General features: G+C 34.7%; 2 protein-coding genes across 2 annotated transcripts; one reads left to right on the forward strand and one right to left on the reverse strand.

Annotated features, from left to right (window-relative positions):
- Positions 1-10011: 10011 nt before the first annotated feature.
- On the reverse strand, positions 10012-12273 carry mrm2 (mitochondrial rRNA methyltransferase 2). The gene is made up of 2 exons (XM_073831431.1): positions 11906-12273; positions 10012-10668 (listed from the first exon to the last, which is right to left on the reverse strand). The coding sequence occupies exons 1-2, from the start codon at positions 12204-12206 to the stop codon at positions 10244-10246; spliced, it is 726 nt and encodes a 241-aa protein (XP_073687532.1). The 5' UTR covers positions 12207-12273; the 3' UTR covers positions 10012-10243.
- Positions 12274-12821: 548 nt separating this feature from the next.
- Positions 12822-17564, forward strand: nudt1 (nudix (nucleoside diphosphate linked moiety X)-type motif 1). Its single transcript, XM_073832389.1, has 4 exons — positions 12822-12978; positions 13230-13385; positions 16769-16914; positions 17016-17564. The coding sequence occupies exons 2-4, from the start codon at positions 13234-13236 to the stop codon at positions 17186-17188; spliced, it is 471 nt and encodes a 156-aa protein (XP_073688490.1). The 5' UTR covers positions 12822-12978; positions 13230-13233; the 3' UTR covers positions 17189-17564.
- The last annotated feature ends 1793 nt before the right edge of the window (positions 17565-19357 follow it).

The following is a 19357-nucleotide window of genomic DNA, read 5'->3' on the forward strand; positions in this document are numbered from 1 at the left end:
CACAGGAATAAATTACATTTTAAAATATTTTCAAATTGAAAACAGATATTTTAAATAGTAAAATTATTTCAAAATTTTACTGTTTTTGCTGTACTTTGAATCAAATAAATGCATGCATGGTGAGCAGAAGAGACTTCTTTAAAAAATATTACAAATCTTACTGTTCAAAAACTTTTGACTGGTAGTGTATACTGTTGTATAAAAGCAATATCACGCTGTTGTACTTAAAATCATCACAGCTGTAACTACCTGCAGTCAGCCCATGCTGATATTCAGTATAACGGTGCTCTTGCCTGTGAGATATTGCTTAAATGTGTCCCGAAAGCTTCCTCAGGCATTTGAAACTTGTCATTCAATCATTCCGAATCCTGTCAAAATAATCTCTGTTTGATTCATTTTGCCATTCAATAGGCCCTCATGACAGACCTGTGAGAAGAAAACTCTCTGAGAAAACATTCTAATCTCTTTCCTCCAGACCCAGAGAAAACAGATTTGTGTTCATTCAGCACTGGAAGGTGCAAGTATCTGTTCATATCGGAGGGGTTCGTTGTCAGCCTCTGCAGCTTTAAACTCTATATAGAGCACTGCACAGCCGCCGAAAAATATCTAAGCCGGCACTCCATCAAATGTTTTTAAGCGTATCTTTATTTGTATATCACCGAACAAATCAAGTTTTCAGCAAGTTAACTTTATTTCCGCTGGGTTGTTCTTTGCCAGAAGCCATAAGATTAAAAAGCTGATCTCGTATTCTCATAATTAAATTTTAGGAAGTATACATAGTCTCTGCGTATAATTTCTCTTCCTTAATTGACTGATATTTACATACAAGCCACCAGCTGTCCTAACAAAAGTAAATTAACCTGACAGCGCTCCATCCCCCTGGAACGCTCTTGGAACAGATTCATTTAATATCGAAGTGTGCAATTCTCACCTGTGTGAAACAGCACAGCAACTGCCAGGGAATTGCTTGATTAAATACAAATATATTTTAGCTTCTATTGCCATGGGAGTAGTATCAAATGTGATCAAAACACTAAAGAAGGGATTAGTGCAAGGAAAACAGTCTTTAACTCGGCTTACGGTTATTGCAATCGTCCCAACATGAGAGACAAACGGTATTTTATCGGGGCACTTTCAAATTACAATAGCCTGTTTCTCTTAGTTCATAAATGCATGGAAATTCTGCTAAAAGGTTTACACATTACATTGCATAGCTTAATCAGACTTCAAAACCCCTCAATTTTGGGGTCTAATCTGATTGCAACAAGGATATTTACTATGTTAATTCAAAGGGCATTTATTCATGCAAAATGTGTTACCAGGGGCAGTGTGTTAATTGAATACAAATAGACACATTAGTTATTTTGGTTACCATTAAGGATGAGCTATGTACAGTATCATGGTGAAGAAAATACCTTGAAGAATGCTGGTAATTAAAGGAGAAGTTCACTTCCAGAATAAAAATGTCCTCATAATTTACTCAACTCTATGTCATCCACGTCTTTTTTCTTCAGTCGAAAAGAAATTAAGGTTTCTGAGGAAAATGTTCCAGGATTTTTCTCCATATAGTGGACTTCAATGGGGATCAACAGGTTGAAGGTCCAAATTGCAGTTTCAAAGCAGCTTCAAAGGGCTCTACATGATCTACACAGGGAATAAGAGTCTTAGCTTAGTTTTTCACAGTATCTTACCTTTTTGAACCGAAGTACACAGATGAAGAACTAACCACGCGTGATCTTTCCAACATAATTGCATAATGTGTCAATATGCACATCGCAGAGCTAGTGCAAGATGAGCATTTGTGGCTAAAAAAGTACATCAATAATTTTTTTTTTTTTTAAGAAAATCACAGATTGTTTTGCTAAATAAGACCCTTATTTTTCGGCTGGGATCGCGTAGAGCCCTTAGAAGCAGCATTGAAACTGCAATTTGGACCTTCAACCCATTGTTCCCCATTGAAGTCCACTATACAGAGAAAAATCCTGGAATGTTTTCCTCAAAAAATGTATTTCTTTGCGACTGAAGAAAGAAAGACATGAACATCTTGGATGACATGGGTGTAAGTAAATTATCAGAACATTTTTATTGTGTGAACTAATCCTTTAAAGAGATTGGTTCCCATTGACTTGAAGTATAATTCAAATGATCTTCTTTTGTGACTTTCAGACAGAAAGTCATACAGGTTCGGAATGACATGAAGGTGAGTGATGACAGAGTTTTCATTTTTTTTAATAATCCTTAGTTCTTAAATTATGTGTGTGAATTTGAATTGTGGATGCTGAACTTAGATTAAGACAGGAAAAGGAATTTACAGAACAGCAATTCAAAGAAACTCATATTATCACACAACAGAGGAATATCATTTGTGCAGTAATTACAGAATTTTAAATAATTATGCATATTTATCCCTTAATTCAGAGATTATACACAAAAGGTTCTTTGGGGTTCTGTATAGAACCCTAGGGTTCTTTACTCAACTCCAAAGAACCTTTTATGCCAAAAAGGTTCTATGTAAGGATTATTATATATTGGGCTAAACAGTGCTTTATGTGTTTATTTACATTAGCAATTTAAAATGACACTACATTTGTCTATGTATTTATGACTGGGGTTGCTCTTGAAAAGTGTGAATAAATCGTCACCTTAGAATTATAAGGTTCTATCTGACATTTTTGTCAAACCTGAGTTATTCACATATTCTTATTCTGTGACAACTTACTTACATCATTTGATGTTTCTTTTGTAAGCTATGTACATTTGGGGCCCTTTTTAGAAAACAAAAATGGTTATATCTACAGAAGTCTATGGAACGCAAAAACTTTGAAGCTCAATATCTCAAAAGTGCTCAGAATGCATAGAACCTTATAATTCTAAGGTGACAAAATACAGAAGCATGGATTTGTGTTCATTCTTGTAACTGTTGCATTATGAATTGTGTTATATATTGCTTGTCATTGTCAAATTCTAATAAAAGTGTCTTATATTATCACACAACACTTTGATGTTACACTTATGGTTATTTGAATTCTTCTAGTGATTAAAAATCTATATGAGCTGTTTAAGCCATACATTGAATTAAAATAAAGCAAAAATTAAATTCATAAAATGATCCCATGATGGGAACCCCTAAAGGGTTCTTTTGATTGAAAGGGGTTTTATATGGAACCTTTTAAGGGTTCCAAATATGTAGCGCCTGATAGAACCCTTTAAGGGTCTATATAGAACCTTTTCTTCTAAGAGTGTATTTTTCTCAACTAATTAGACACATTTCACTGAATTATATTCAATATTTTTAAAATAAATTATTTTGTTCATTTTTTTGTTCACCAATTTATTTTTAAACCATTTTACCAAAATTAACATTTATATCAATATTTTTAATTTATTTTTAATATATTGAGCTAGAGATATACAAATGTAATTGTTTTTTCTCAATCAATTTTATTTCTCCAACCTAAGGTCAGTGTTCTCCAAACAATTAACAGACTCTTAACTTAAGTTTCATTTAACTGCGTTGTCGCACTAATTAAGCGATGCACTCTTTATAGGCAAAACATTTATTTACAGAAAATACTGCATCACTTGTATTGCTTTGTTATCTATCGGTTACATATAGACAACACTCTTAGAGATAGTTCACCCAAAAATGTGAAAATTCTGTCATGAATTACACACATGTCGTTCCAAACCTGTAATGCCTTTGTTCATCTTCAGGACACAAATTAAGGTAGTTTTGATGAAATCCGAGAGCTTTCTGACCCTGGATAAACAGCATCGCAACTGACACATTCAAGACCCAGAAAGGTAGTAAGAACATTGTTAAAATAGTCCATGTGACATCAGTGGTTTTGTGTGCAAAGAAAACTAAATAATGACTTTATTCAACTATTTCTTCTCTTCCGGAAAATGTGCGCTGTACATAAAACAGTCTTCGTAAACATGTCTGATGATTAAGATTAATGACAGAATTTTAATTTTTGGGTGAACTATCACTTAAAAAAAAGGTTCCAAAATTGCATTTGAAGAGTTCCTATAAGAACATTACAGTGAACAGTTCTTTTAGAAAACTCTTTCTTAGTGTGAAGATAATTTTAACAATCTAAAAAAAAATGTTTTCCATTATAAGGAATGTTTTGTCCAATGATGTTAAAGGAACCATGGAAACATCAATGTCAATAAAGAAGCTTTATTTTTGTCATGGAAGTCTGTGTTGCATTCTGCAAAAACAAATATCCATAGAAGTCAACTTCAAGAAACCCACAAACATGTTCCTGCCACTGAATATACATATTTATGAAATCTCCACATCACACGTTTTTTCAGATGCATCTAAACAAAAATGGTGTGAATGTTGAATCTTGACACCTATTCAGTATCTGCAGGCCTCTGCTATTGCTTGAAGAAGCATCACTTTATCAAAGGGTTTGCACATCACAGACAGTGATGTTTGGTCTTTATTGACATTGACTGACCAATGACATTCCCCTCTCTTCTCCTTTTTTGTTGGTACTAAAGCCACAGTATCTGTTGACATTGAGCTGAACCCTCTGTCCAACCATGATTCATAAATTGGTCACTTAAAGTGACTCTCATCTCATCTGAGACTCTTCTCCACTCTCTTCTCTCACCATCTCCCCTTGCTCTTTCCTCCATCTATTCTGAGTGTTACACAACCACCTTCTTGTTTGTCAAATGTACTTCCGTGTTTCTTTCTTTTCTGGCTTTTCACTTTTATGGACAGAAAAGGTATGATTGAACAATTTAGTAAATTGCATTTCCTGTGCTGTGTGTATTACAGCGGAAATCAATACAATGACATTTGACAACATGATGTGCACTTGAGACTTGCTTCGCTTTAGTTTTCTGTGTTACCTTTTGACCAGCATGAGCCTTGAGTCGAAAACTGATGTGCAGTGTGCCAAGAAAAGTAATTTGTATAAAATAAAATGATCATTTCCAACGTGTTCAGGAGAATCATGAACAGGAAATTCATCTTATTTTAGAGAATTGTGTAAAATCAGTTGAGGAAAAACTGAATAAGCATTCTATCAAAAGTCTATTATTTTTTTTTTATTAATGTTCTAAGTTTTTTGTACTGGTGAGCAATTCTAAATATCAGCTGTTGAATGTAAATGAGCAAAAATGAATATTTTGTATTCTATGCACAGTTTTTGAAAGAAAAACATTTAATGGATCAAAATGGAGAATAATGGCTTTTGAACTGTCAATTCATCTGAAGATACTGAAAAAAATAATGCATCATGGTTTCCACAAAAGTATTGGGAAGAACTGTTTTCTACATTTATAACAAGAAGAAATGTTTCTAAACCGAGCAAATATGTAATCATATTTGACAATATTACAGTTGATTCAACCTTGGTGGGCATAACAGGCTTCTTTCAAAAACATTGATAAATCTTTTCGACTCTTAACTTTTAAACAGCAGTGTTATATTATTATTTTCAACCCACTTCAGAGAGAGAGAGAGAGAGTAAAAGCACTGTGAACAGTTACCTTTCTGTCAGGCAAAACATTCAGGTTCCTTTATGTTCTTCTGTGTATTATGTGTAGTAGCCTGCTCTTCAATTCAGACCTCAGGTTTTCAATTTTAGCGTTAACTCCTGAGGCTTAAATGGGCATTGCTGAGATGATTTATTCTGGGAAATGAAGTGTTCTTCTACCACGCTTCATAAAATGAAAATCATTGATTAAATATAATGAAATATAAATGGAAATTTCTGTTCCTGGAAATACCACTTATGCTGTGCATTTATTACAGTGTTTATGGGTAATTCATATTGAAAGTTATATCAAATTTTATTTAGATAGAACTTTAAATCCACTTCTTTAAATTCTAATTTGAATTACAAAATGCCATCTATAAAAATCCACCAATGTAGAAGGCATGCTCAATGAATTCTTAATGGTGTGCAACCTGAGAAACTCAACCTGAGCAAAAAGTTTCACCTAAAATTTTGCTATCCAACTCTAGATTCTGTCAAAATGTTAGACAGCACATTATTACAGTGAACTGGTGTGTCTGAACTCTGACCTTCAAGAGAATTTGAGATGCTCCAGGAAACCAGAAGGATGTGAGTTAACAGCAATGAACCTGAAAGAAAGAGAAAATAACTCCAAGACGATAACATTGGGGCCAAAAAAAGCTATTATAAATTTAGCATGATCCCTCAGTGTGGCTGAACCCCCTGCAGACACTAGTCTCCACTCTTACCACCGTTAACAGGCGTATAAAACTAAGCTCTCAAATAAATTCCTTAATCTTCCATAATGAATTCTCTGGGCTCTTTTGGCGTGTCACTGACGCAGGAGTGGATTGTCCCTCAAGCTAACGCGTTTGATAATGTCAGAGCAATGATCAAAAACCACAGCATTCAAATTGACCGAAGCGGCATGCACATTAAACATGTTGCTGACACAGGAGCTCAGATTAAAGAGTGATGTTGCAAGAATTTCCATACTGTACGAAACACGCCGCAGCTCAGTCGAATATGAAAGCGCCAGAGCTGCCGGCAGAATTCATTTAGGTATGTTTGAGTCTCTCAGCTGAAGATTCCCTGAATTTGAGATTAGAGCAATCCAGAGTCGAACCTGACATTCTTTTTCCAGCGCTTTCAAATCGAGCCTACAGCAAACAGTTTGAGCTAGCTACTTAAAGTTTGAGGAGTTCTCCTCACAAAGCATCATCGGCGAGCTAGTGAATATACTCTGACCTAACCTCTATGAATCATTAAACCCCATTTTATTATCTCTAATGTTTCTATTCTGCATATTAACCAAAGGTTAGGTCTAATCCAACTCTCCATGTAGCACAAGGTCTAAACTCTCCATGTAGCACAAACTGGATGTCATTCACAGCTGGACTGTAGAAAGCGAGTGTCTGAGATAATAATGTGTCAGGCTAATATCTGCGAGACTGCATTGCTACAGGGACAAAGGATTCTCATTAGTCATACTGTCTATAAGACACTCTCCATCCATTCTCTCTGCAGCTCCTCGGCTTATAATGAGAGAATGATTGCATCTTTCTACACGGCTGGAAAAACTGATTTTCAGTATTGCGCAAACAATTTGGCTTTCCAGTAAGGGAAACACAAAATTAAAGTGTTGTCAAATAAGCCACACTTCAAGAGTTTGCTAAAATGCAAATGACAATGCTGGATTTTTAACTCCCGAGCTCTCGACTCTCAAACGGTCGGGAAAAATAGTGTTCCCACTAAGAGCCGGTCCATGCCGTCTCTTCACACTGCTGGGGTGCGAGAGAGTCTGAGTACAAAATATTATTAGTCTGCTGCTTTCACGCTGGCAACTCAAGAGCGCCATCTTCTGGTAGGCTAAATATCTTCCGGTCCAGTGTTTCTTGCACTTTTTTAGGTAGAAGAACACTTTAAGAGTAATGCAAAATGCAGGCTACCTAACATCCCAATCTCATTAGGATAGCGATCCACAGGGCCGAGGCCCATTAGGCAGATTTAATGACTGAAAGTATTTTAAAATAAGACAAATAAAGCTTTAAAATCAGCTTATTTCTTAAAGGGATACTCCACTCAAAAAGCAAAATCATTTACTCTCATGTCAGTCCAAACCTGTATGCATTGAACACAAAAGAAGATATTTTGAAGAACGCTGGTAACCTAGGCTAACTGTTTTGGTTCTCATTGACTTCCATTGTATTTTTTGTGCACACAGTTTAAGTCAATGGGAACGAAAACTGCCAAAAATGAAAATTCTGTCATTGATTACTCACCCTCATGTCGTTCCAAACCTGTAAGACCTTTGTTTGGAACCATCTTTGGAACACAAATGAAGATATTTTTGATGAAATCCAAAAGCAACAGACATGTTCAAGGCCCAGAAAGGTAGTAAGGACATCGTTAAAATAGTCCATGTGACACCAGTGGTTCAACCTTAAAATTTACTGAAGCTAAGAGAATACTTTATGAATGCCGGCTCCTGTGTAAGCATCACCACACACGTGTTGTGGTACTAAATGGTGTAAATTGTTGAATAAAGTCCTTATTTTTGTTTTCTTTTCACATGAAAAGTATTCTTGTAGCTACATAACATTAGGGTTGAACCACTGATGTCACATGGACTATTTTAACAAAGTCCTTACCTTTCGGGGCCTTGAATGTGTCAGTTGCGTCGCCGTCTATGCAGGGTCAGAAAGCTCTTGGATTTCAACAAAAGTATCTTAATTTGTGTTCTGAAGATGAACGAACGTCTTAAGGGTTTGGAATAACATGAGGGTGACTAATTAATGACAGAATTTAAATTTTGGGGTGAACTATCCCTTTAAGTACCAACATTTTTCTGAATATCTTTATTTGTGTTCCACAGAAAGGGTTGAACCACTGATGTCACATGGACCATTTTAACAATGTCCTTACCTTTTGGAATGTTTTTTTTTTGAATGTGTCAGTTGCGTTGCTGTCTATGCATGGTCAGAAAGCTCTCGGATTTCATTAAAAAAATCTTAGTTTATGTTCTGAAGATGAACAAACGTCTTAAGGGTTTGGAACAACTTGAGAGTAACTACTTGATGACAGAATTTTAATTTTTGGGTGAACTGTCCCTTTAATTTAATTCACCCCCAAACTTCTAGAATCCTCAATTTAATTTTAATTTTAATCTACTCATTGCTAATTTCTGTAAGTTAAATTATGGACTCAAGTCCAGTCATGCCATTTTGTTCTTATTATCAACTATAACTGAACCTTAATAAACAGACTTTCCACTGCCTAGGAAGTCAGACCAAACTCCTACTTACATTATACACATAAACGTGATTATTTATAACTACAGAAACACTTTGCAAAGTCTGAGGAAAAAACAGCTTCCTGAAAACAATTGCAAAATTCATACCCTAAATATAAATCCTTAAAATAACTTTTGCTGAACCATACTTTTGCCAGACAAATTGTTAAATACATTGCTACTTTGAGCTAATAAACATTAGTAAAACCTAACTGAGCCACCTTTTTATAATAGGACTGTACACAGTGCATGACTGCGACTGAAATGAGATTGTGAAGAACAGACTTTCAGTTTTTATAATGGAATGCTCTTTATAAAGGTTCACTGTATAAAAATTAATGTTAGAATAACTTTCCAGGATTTAACTTGTTGATGTCTAAGTTGTGATTTATTACAACTTTACATTTTAGGTTGAGTAAACTTAAAATTTTAAGGCAGCATGAACACTGTTTTAAGTTGAAACAATATGTCTACTGAAAGTTTTCCCCCCCTTTTCACGGTAAGAGATTTTATCAGCTAAACAATCGCTATGCTGTTAAACAAGAGTACAATCCTTTGAATCAGGGGTGTCCAAACTCGATCCTCAAGGGCCACTGTTCTGCAGAGTTTACAGTTGAAGTCAAAAGTTTACATCCCCATTTTCCTTCTGGAGCATCAGTGAGCATTTGAACCTTCTGTAATAGTTGCATATGAGTCACTCACAGTTGTCCTCAGTGTGAAAAGATGGATCTCAAAATCATACAGTCATTGTTGGAAAGGGTTCAAATACACAATAATGGACCTGAAGGGTTTTTCTGAAGAACAGCAGGCAGTTTAATTGTTCAGGAACTTGCCTCAACAAACCTGCCTGGAGGTTTCTAGTATGCCTAGAGCTAAGCTGCTTTGAATGCACTATACTTCTAACCCTCAAAGCCTTGTTTTAAATCTTCAAAAAACGTAATATGCTGTTACACTGACTACGGTCTATTGAAGTGAACAAAAATCTAAATTATTAATGTAACAATCTTTTGATTTAATTGTTATGAGTTGGAGTTTTTTTGTCATTTACATTTATTTTATGTAATTATTTAGTTAGCAAAAAAAACTTGCTTGGAATCCTTACAAACCACTGTTGTTGTGAACCACAGATCTAATCCATCAAAGTAAATATTTTTCCTTTTTTATTATTCTATCTGTGCTTTTGTAAAGATTTAATTATCAACAGAAGGAAACAAAAATACACTATAAAGACGCAACTGAGATGCATGCCAATCATGTCTTTATAAAATTATTTGAAATAACAACTTTAACACTGCTAGGTCACCCTGATAAAATTGAAATCATATGCAAATCTTACTTAACATAATGTTATATTCAACACCTGAATCTAATTATTCTGCTATAGCATTTCTAGGATGTGTATTGTGAGGCTTTTTTTTAAATAAGTAATAGAAACAAAACTATTCATTTGCATGCAAAAGACTTTATTCTATCTCATTTTGAACATCCTCGCCAGAAAGAAAAGCTCTGCTGACTCTTTTCTGCTTGCTCTTGGCTTTATAGTTCTTACATCTTGAAACATAGAGGAAAGCCTCTGCTGGAGCTTATGAGCCAGAGCGCCATCCCAGTATTTACAAATCAAAGAGCCCCCGGGGCGCAAAACCTTGTCAGCTAAGTCCAGCACTGATAGACACATGGTGACCAGTCTTTCATGATCCAGATCCCTGAGCCCACTGGCATTGGGGGCCATGTCACTGAGGATGACATCTGCTCGAGCTTCAGGGAGGAGCCTCTCCAGCGCCATGTGAGTCGAGGGCTCAGTGATGTCATGATTGGACAGCAGCTGAGCTCCATCCAAAGGGGCGATGCGTAATATGTCTATTCCTATTACACTTCCTTTGGGAAGATCCACACCTGGAATGATCAAAGGTATGGTGTTTACATCCTCACCAGCTATAAAAACACCTAAACCGTACCTAAAACCAGTATTTAAAAGTCTGACAGATTACAAAAGTATCTATTTATTTATCTATCTATCTATATTTATGTATTTTTCTAAATTCTCATGATTACATGTGTGGCAATTTATAATGGAATTGGCTTTACCATTACTCTAAAATTTAAAAAACCAGACAGAATATAATGATATATAGGTGTATCCAAAAGATTTGACTGGTTACATGGATAAACTATACCAGTCAAAAGTGTTTTCACGACACGTCATCAATCGGCCATTTTGGTGGCACAGAACGTAAACAATGCCACTGAACTGAACTAAACTCGCATATTTTGCTGATTATTGCTGCTGAAAATTATCAATTATTGTCATGTTTTGGGCTGTACTAATCGGTCGGACCAAGAAAAACATTTGGAGTTCTATAGACTACCAAAAGTTAACACAAATCAAGAAAGGCATTTGTGGCCAAACTGAACCAGAATTTCCAGGGCAAGAATCCTGACAACATTCGTGTTTGTTCTTATCATTTCCAGTCAGGTAGGTGAAATATTAGGCTAATATCTCTGTACGTATCTTTACCAACAATTAACTTTAGTTTGTCAAAATATTGCGCTCTTTCCTGCTTACTAAGGCCTTCTCTATATGATGTAGCAACTTCCACAAGTTTTTTTCATGGTTTACACAGCATAAATTAGCAGAACAATGTATTCAGTAGTGTTTTAACCATGCAATCCAAGCTGTTGTTTACATCTGAGTATCGCCAATATGGCTATGTATCCGGGTAACTGACAATATCGTGACTTAAGTGCAAACCCTTATTATTAATGTTGAAAATAGTTGTCCTGCTTCATATTTGTCTTCATTTCATATTTTTGGAAATCGTGATACACTTTCAGGACTCTTTGAATAATATAAAGTCCTAAAGAACAGCATTTATTTTTTCATAGCCTATATATGTCTTGACTGTCACTTGATCAAATGAATGGATCCTTGCTGAATAAAAACGATTCGTTCGTGTTTTTATTTTATTTATTTTTTTATTATAGTGTATATATCCTAAGATGACATGCACATACATATATATATATATATATATATATATATATATATATATATATATATATATATATATATATATATATATATGTAATGTTATATATATATTTGTGATTCATAATTTAGCAGTTCACTTACTTTCTCCTGTTGAGTTGACTCTATGGACTGCAACTTGACTCCATGCACCAGGCGCAGCGCCACAATCTATGACACTCAAACCAGGTTTGAGAAGTCTGTATTTGTCATCTATCTCAATCAGTTTAAATGCACTTCTACAGCGGTAATTCTGTGCGTGAGCAGCTTTAACGAAAGGGTCATTGAGCTGCCGCACCAGCCATCTCTGATCGGCAGCACTCTTCCCCTTCATATGCAGAGGCGTCTTCTTTAGAGAGACCGCTGACACGTGAATGTACGCCCTTTGAATACATTTCCACATCATTTAAATCTGGAGAAATTACATTTAGAACTTAAGTACATGAAAACAAGCAGACACATGGGCGTCTATGGTGTCCTCGTGAGGTCATAGATGCGCGCACTTTGCGCACAACCTTGCATGCATTATCGTGCTTTACGTGTCTGTTGGATATATTTTTAATTATGTGGCTTAAACGCATTGATGTATATATCAGTTAGTTATCATTTCACTGTTATAGACTGTTATAGTTTTTCTATTTAATTACTCCTTTCAGTATCACTCGAGAATATTTGACTGTTGCACACTCCGAGTTATGATTCAAGGACTCGTTCTTTCGAGTCGGATCTTTTCAATCATTTACATGTGGCGGGATATTAGTAAAGCAGGATTGCTGCAAATACAACGTACTTGAAATATGTTTGCAGTTTGGCTAAAACATACAAGCCGATTTATGTAACTGAAGTTTGCTTAAACAGTTTTAGTTCGTTTAGTTCTGTTCAAAAGAACCGATTCATAGAAATGAATCGCTTTTCCCATCGAGAATATTTCACTGTTGCACTCTGTTGCAAAACGTCGGTAGGTGGAGTTAATATGTTTCCGTAGATCTGTAAATCATATGTTGCATTTGGATGAATAACAATCTGAATAAGATGGCAATCACTGTTATGATTAAATTCAATGTTGTCAATCTGAAGCCTCCATGTGATCATCTGACTCCGAGCAACACGCGGGAACAAGACTGATTCATTAAACTGAGACTCATATATCTGCATATTGACACATCTGATTTTATACTGTAAGTGATTACATTTTTTGTCTTATTACTTTGGACAAAGTAAGCACATTATTTGGAGAGTAACTGTATTTAAACTGTTTCATTTTAATGCATTCTACTAAGATTATATTTGTCGTTTGATGTGCATAGAATGTAAAGGAAAGTTAAGGTGAATGCTGAGATGGTAGTGTAAATAAAAGTCAAAGCTATTATTGTGTAATGGAGATGAGCATGTCTAACTATCCATTAAAGACACTGTATTTTTTGTATAGGGTGATGTTGACTAATAAGCTGCTGACCCTGGTTTTGGTGGTGCAGCCTAGCCGGGTGTTGTTGGGCATGAAGAAAAGAGGCTTTGGAGCTGGCAAGTGGAATGGGTTTGGAGGGAAAGTCCAGCCAGGAGAGACCATAGAGCAGGCGGCCAGACGGTGAGTCACTAACAGACATTCACGCGTGATATTATTTGCAATTCCACATAAGAGTGTTATTGTTGCAAAAAGTTTCAGTTACAGTTAGTTTCTGTGATAGAATTGATTAATATTTTGAAGTAAATTCTATTAAGTTTAGTTAGTCATTTTGTTTTGTCACTTTGTATTAAAGGAGTAGTTCACTTTCAGAACAAAAATTTACAGATAATGTACTCACCCCCTTGTCATCCAAGATGTTCATGTCTTTCTTTTTTCAGTTGTAAAGAAATTATGTTTTTTTTAAGGAAAACATTTCAGGATTTCTCTCCATATAATGGACTTCTATGGTGCCCCCGAGTTTGAACTTCTAAAATGCTGTTTAAATGCAGCTTCAAAGGGTTCTAAATGATCCCAGCTGAGGAGCAAGCCCGGATTAACCATACGGGCAACTGGGCAATTGCCCAGGGGCCCACGACATCTAAAGGGCCCAGGACAGCAAGGGCACGAGCAAAATAAATTGCCTTATGTTATTTATCTTATTTACACGAAGGCATGTCATTTCTGTCTCTACATAGTCGCGCGTTTACAATGTCTCCTCCGCGAAAACACGGACGGGATCGCGCGCTCCATTCATAAAAACGGAATTTACTATAGCGCGGGATACCACGGAATTCGTCGATTTTTGGGTTAATAAATCAAAAGTTGGTCTGTCACTTAATTCAAATCGCGATAGTGTATGTGAAAACTGAAATGCAAAAAGACCGTTTTAATATGAATGGTGGAGACGCGTTTTTTTTTTTTTTACTACGCGCATACTGAAGCACGCGTGACGCTCACGGTAATTTTTTGCATTTGCACCTCACATGAACAGATAAACTCAATCTCCAAAACTGCTGTGAGTGTCACTTTTACCGTTTCATTTAAGAAAACTAGCATCATATCATACTGTACACACAGAAACTTCACGGCAACCTGTCAAAATAAAAGTACGGTTCAACATGTAACAACAATATTAGTCTTGTATTCCTTTTGTACAGTATAATGTAGGTGTTTATATATTCCTATTTAAATAATTTACATAAAACAATATATATGATAAAAAATAAATATTACAACAAGATTAACCACTTAATTGTAGAAAAAATACTACAATTATTATTTAAACTGAATATAATTTTTCTTCCATGTATTGATTTTAACAGTAAACCTCTGTTTGTTTGCCAAAAATTAAAAGGGTTTATTTTTCATTTGATTAAAAATAAATAAATGTTTATGCTTTCATTTGATTATCAGAAAAATTAAAACACATTAAAAAAAAAAGCAAAAGATTTTTCAAAATATTAAAATAGAGAGTTTTGGACTTATTTTTCACTGAAATAAATGTTTTCGTTTTTACAACAAAGTAGGCTAAAGTACCGGGAAAAAAGTAACGTTGGCTACTGGCAAATGGTTTGAAGTGGTTGCTTAGCTATTCATTTTTTTGTGAAAATGGAGGATACTTCCCTCCCTCTCAATGTGGGTCAATTTTACCAGATTATATTGTACAGATGCTGATGTGTTTTGTTTTCATAGCATCATATGTGAGTGAATATCTTTGATAGGGGACATAGTAGTGCATTTGTAGTTCTATGAGCATTTAAATATTTGTAAATCAAAATATGATGACAGTTAGGATTTGAAGTATTGAGTATATTTACTGTATATTACAGTAATATATTCTATATTTGACCATATTATGGTGATCCTGGGGTTGTGATGATGGGGCCCTTGAATATTGTTGCCCAGGGTACAACAAAGTGTTAATCTGGCCCTGCTGAGGAGGAAGGGTCTTATCTAGCGAAACGATCTGTTATTTTCTAAAAACATTTCCAATTTATATTCTTTTTAATCTCTACACAGAGCTAGACAAGACAAGCATTTGAGGTTAAAAAGTATAGGAATTATAATTTTTTTTTTCAAAATAACTGATCGTTTTGCTAGATAAGACCCGTCTTTCCTTGGCTGTGATCGTTTAGAGCCCTTTGAAGCTGTATTTTGGAAGTTCAAACTCGGGGGCATCATAGAAGTCCATTATTTGGAGAGAAATCCTGAAATGTTTTCCTCAAAAAAACATAATTTCCTTACAACTGAAGAAAGAAAGACATAAACATCTTGGATGACAAGGGAGTGAGTAGATTATCTGTATATTTTTGTTCTGAAAGTGAACTACTCCTTTAAAGTATGTCTATGAGTTTTAATTGTGGTTTTAGTCATTTTATTTTATTGAATTTTTTTTTATGGATTTCATTTTTAGTTGACAATAATAACCCTAGTTAATATATGGAGGCCATTTTTAAAATGGAAAATGGGGACATTTTAAATGTAATCGTCAAAATATAATTAACAATTTTTGTGAGCATATAATCATATTATAATTATTAATTGTTATGGTGTTTGCAGGTAAAACCCTAACTGGTTTTACTATAATAAACCACAAATCAAAGGAACTATTGCTTCAAAACAATATTAGAACATTTTTTGAATTTACAAAAACACATTGCAAAGGTAAAATAAATATGAGAACATATCATCAAGGCTGCATTTTATTTGATCAAAAATCCAGAAAAAAAATTATATTGTGAAATATTATTTAAATGTAAAATAACAGTTTTCTATGTGAATATATTTTAAAATTTATTCCTGTGATGCAAAGCAAAATTTTAAGCATCATTACTCCAGTCTTCAGTGTCACATGATCTCTCAGAAATCGTTCTAATATGCTGATTTATTATCAATTTTGAAAACAGTTTGCTTACATTTTTTTTAGAACCTGTGATCTTTGTTTAGGATTCTTTAATAAATCAGTAAGTGTTTATTCTTTCTTTTTTAAAAAAAATTTTTTAATAATAAATGCTGTTCTTTTTAACTTTTTATTCATCAAAGAATCACAGGTTCCAAAAAAAGTAATAAATCAGCATATTAGAATGATTTCTGATGGATCATGTGACTGAGCTTTGCATCACAGGAATAAATTACATTTTAAAACATATTAAAATAGAAAATAATTATTTGAAACCGTAATAATGTTTCACGTTTTTTTTATGTATTATTGATCAAGTAAATGAGTCCTTGATGAGCATAAGAGAACTTTTTAAAAAACATTACAAATCTTAGTGATCCAAAACTTTTGAACGGCAGTTTATATACGGCACTTTTAAAAACCTATTATATTCTTCCAGTGTCTGTTTTCACTTCCTCAAAGCTATAGATCAAAGTTAAACAGTTTGAACCTTGTAATGCTGGGAATGTTTTATATCATTTACTTGTCTGTAGAACTTAACAGTGGTGTCAGCGATTGGCCCTGTTCAATCTTCCCTGCTTTTATTGGTTTTCCAGCTAAAACAAAATGCCATTTTATTTGACAGGGAGCTGCTAGAGGAAAGTGGCCTCAGCGTTGACACCCTCCACAAGATTGGAAATATCAAATTTGAGTTTATTGGGGAAACAGAACTGCTGGATGTCCACATTTTTAGAGCTGACACCTATAAAGGAGAGCCGACCGAATCAGACGGTAATACAGCGCCACATCACTTAATGATCCCGTTTGTGAGACACATACTGAGACAGAAGGTCTAATAACGTGCCACTGAAGCGCTTTGTTTTCTCTTTTAGAGATGAGGCCACAGTGGTTTGACACAGATAAAATACCTTTCAGCCAGATGTGGGCAGATGACGTCCTGTGGTTCCCATTGCTGCTTCAGAAAAAGAAGTTCTTGGGATATTTTAAGTTCCACGGTCATGATGTGATAGTGGAGCATAAACTGGAGGAAGTGGAGGATGTGTGATTAGGGTTTTAATGCCACTGATGGACATTGCCACTGTGTCAGTGGAAATTATCCAGCAAGATCTGATGATCACACTACTGAGTACATGGTTTTGTGGATACGGCCATACTATGTGAAATCATGAGATATCAAATGCTGTATTTTAGAGTAATAAATGTACAGCATTTGGTATAGGCGCATATTTTTGCATGAGAAAATGGCATTTATCTGATATTATCTGATGTTCTGTTCATATTTTGGTTTAATTCAAACATGTATCTTCTTTGTTCATCATCCTACAACGTTTTTTCAGTAACATACACCAAAGATCATACCTTTTTACTAAGTTTTTCACCTTCAACTACCTGTTATCTACTAAATAAAATGTAGAATATAACATATCTATCCATCTATCTATCCGGGGCATTTCCTCCGAGAAGGCAAGGGAGACAGTGTCTCCTCAAAATATTGGATGAGAAAAAAAAAATGCAAAAAATAATAATTTTACCAAAGTAAGACAAGGACAAAATTCATGTCATTTATTTAGTACTGACCTGAATAAGATATTTCACATAAAAGACAAATAGTCCACAAGAGAATATAAGTTGAATTTATAAAAAATAGTTTACATACACTTGATTTTTAATAATGTGTTGTTACCCGAATGATCCACAGCTTTTGTGTAGCTAACATGTAATTATCTTCTGTAGGGCAGTACTAAATAAAATAAATATGATAAGAAAAATGGACACATCTTCATTTTGTTCAAAAGTTTTCACCCCCCAGGCTCTTAATGCATCGTGTTTCCTTCTGAAGCATCAGTGAGCGTTTGAACCTTCTGTAATAGTTGCATATGAGTCCTTCAGTTGTCCTCAGTGTGAAAAGATGGATCTCAAAATCATACAGTCATTGTTGGAAATGGTTCAAATACACAAAAATGCTGAAAAACCAAAGAATCTGGGGGACCTAAAAGATTTTTTCTGAGGAACAGCAGGCAGTTTAACTGTTCAGGACAAACAAGGGGCTCATGAACAACTATCACTAAAAAAAAAAAAAAAAAAACTGGATCGTTCAGGTAACAACACAGTATTAAGAATCAAGTGTATGTAAACTTTTGAACAGGGTTGTTTTTACAACTATTCAACTATTATTTTCTCTTGTGGACTATATGTAAATTTCTTTTATGTGAAATATCTTATTCAAGTCAGTACTAGTGCAAGGTCTATGTAAATTTTTGACCTCAACTGTATCTATCCAGACTAAATGTCATACAGGTGAAACCTAATTCTCAAACCATTTGCCTGCTGTGCCAGCAGGTGGCAGAATTGAACATGTATTGGAGTACAACAAGGGTTTCAATTTCTTTAATGCTTTACTTAGGCCAACTTGGCCAAGCATGAAATCAAACATGCGCAATTAATAAAAAATAAGCTCTGCTATTAAGGGAATGTTAAACAATTAAGACAAAAATATGCATGATACATGCATTATCAACCAACAGCAATGCCATCTATAAAACATTACATTAAAAGTAATACTTTTTTTTTTAATCTGGCATATTTTAAAGTATAGTTCACATGATATCTTACTAGCAGTCTAAGAATGTCAGACCTTCATGATTTATTGAATGACAACAGGTCTTCAGTTTATAGAGTAGCTAGTAATAACTAATCATTTTATGCTCCTTGTAGTTACTGCTTCACTCAAATGATTAGTTCACTTCCAGGATCAAAATTTCCTGATCATTTACTCACCCCAAGTCATTCAAGATGTTCGTGTCTTTCTTTCTTCAGTTGAAAAGAATTAAGGTTATTGAGGGAAACATTCCAGGATTTTAATAAGGGTCATATCTAGCAAAACTGTCACACCAAAAATCTTGGAATGTTTTCCTCAAAAACCTTCATTTCTTTTTGACTGAAGATGGAAAGACATGAACTTCTTGTATGACATAATGGTGAGTAAATTATCAGGATTTTTTTTATTCTGTAAGTAAACTAATCCTTTAAGACTCTGTGGATCCAGGCCCAGGCTTAGCTACAAAACATACATTTCAGACAACAGACAACTAGTTCACTTGTAAACACTACTGTTCAAAAGTTTGAATACCCCACGGTAATGCTCAGCAAGTATGCAAGTATATGCTGATTTCCTGCTCAAAAGAAATTTCTCTGATGAACAAGACATACAAAG

This window comes from Garra rufa, chromosome 1, assembly GCF_049309525.1.
Source record: "Garra rufa chromosome 1, GarRuf1.0, whole genome shotgun sequence".
Taxonomy (NCBI): Eukaryota; Metazoa; Chordata; class Actinopteri; order Cypriniformes; family Cyprinidae; genus Garra; species Garra rufa.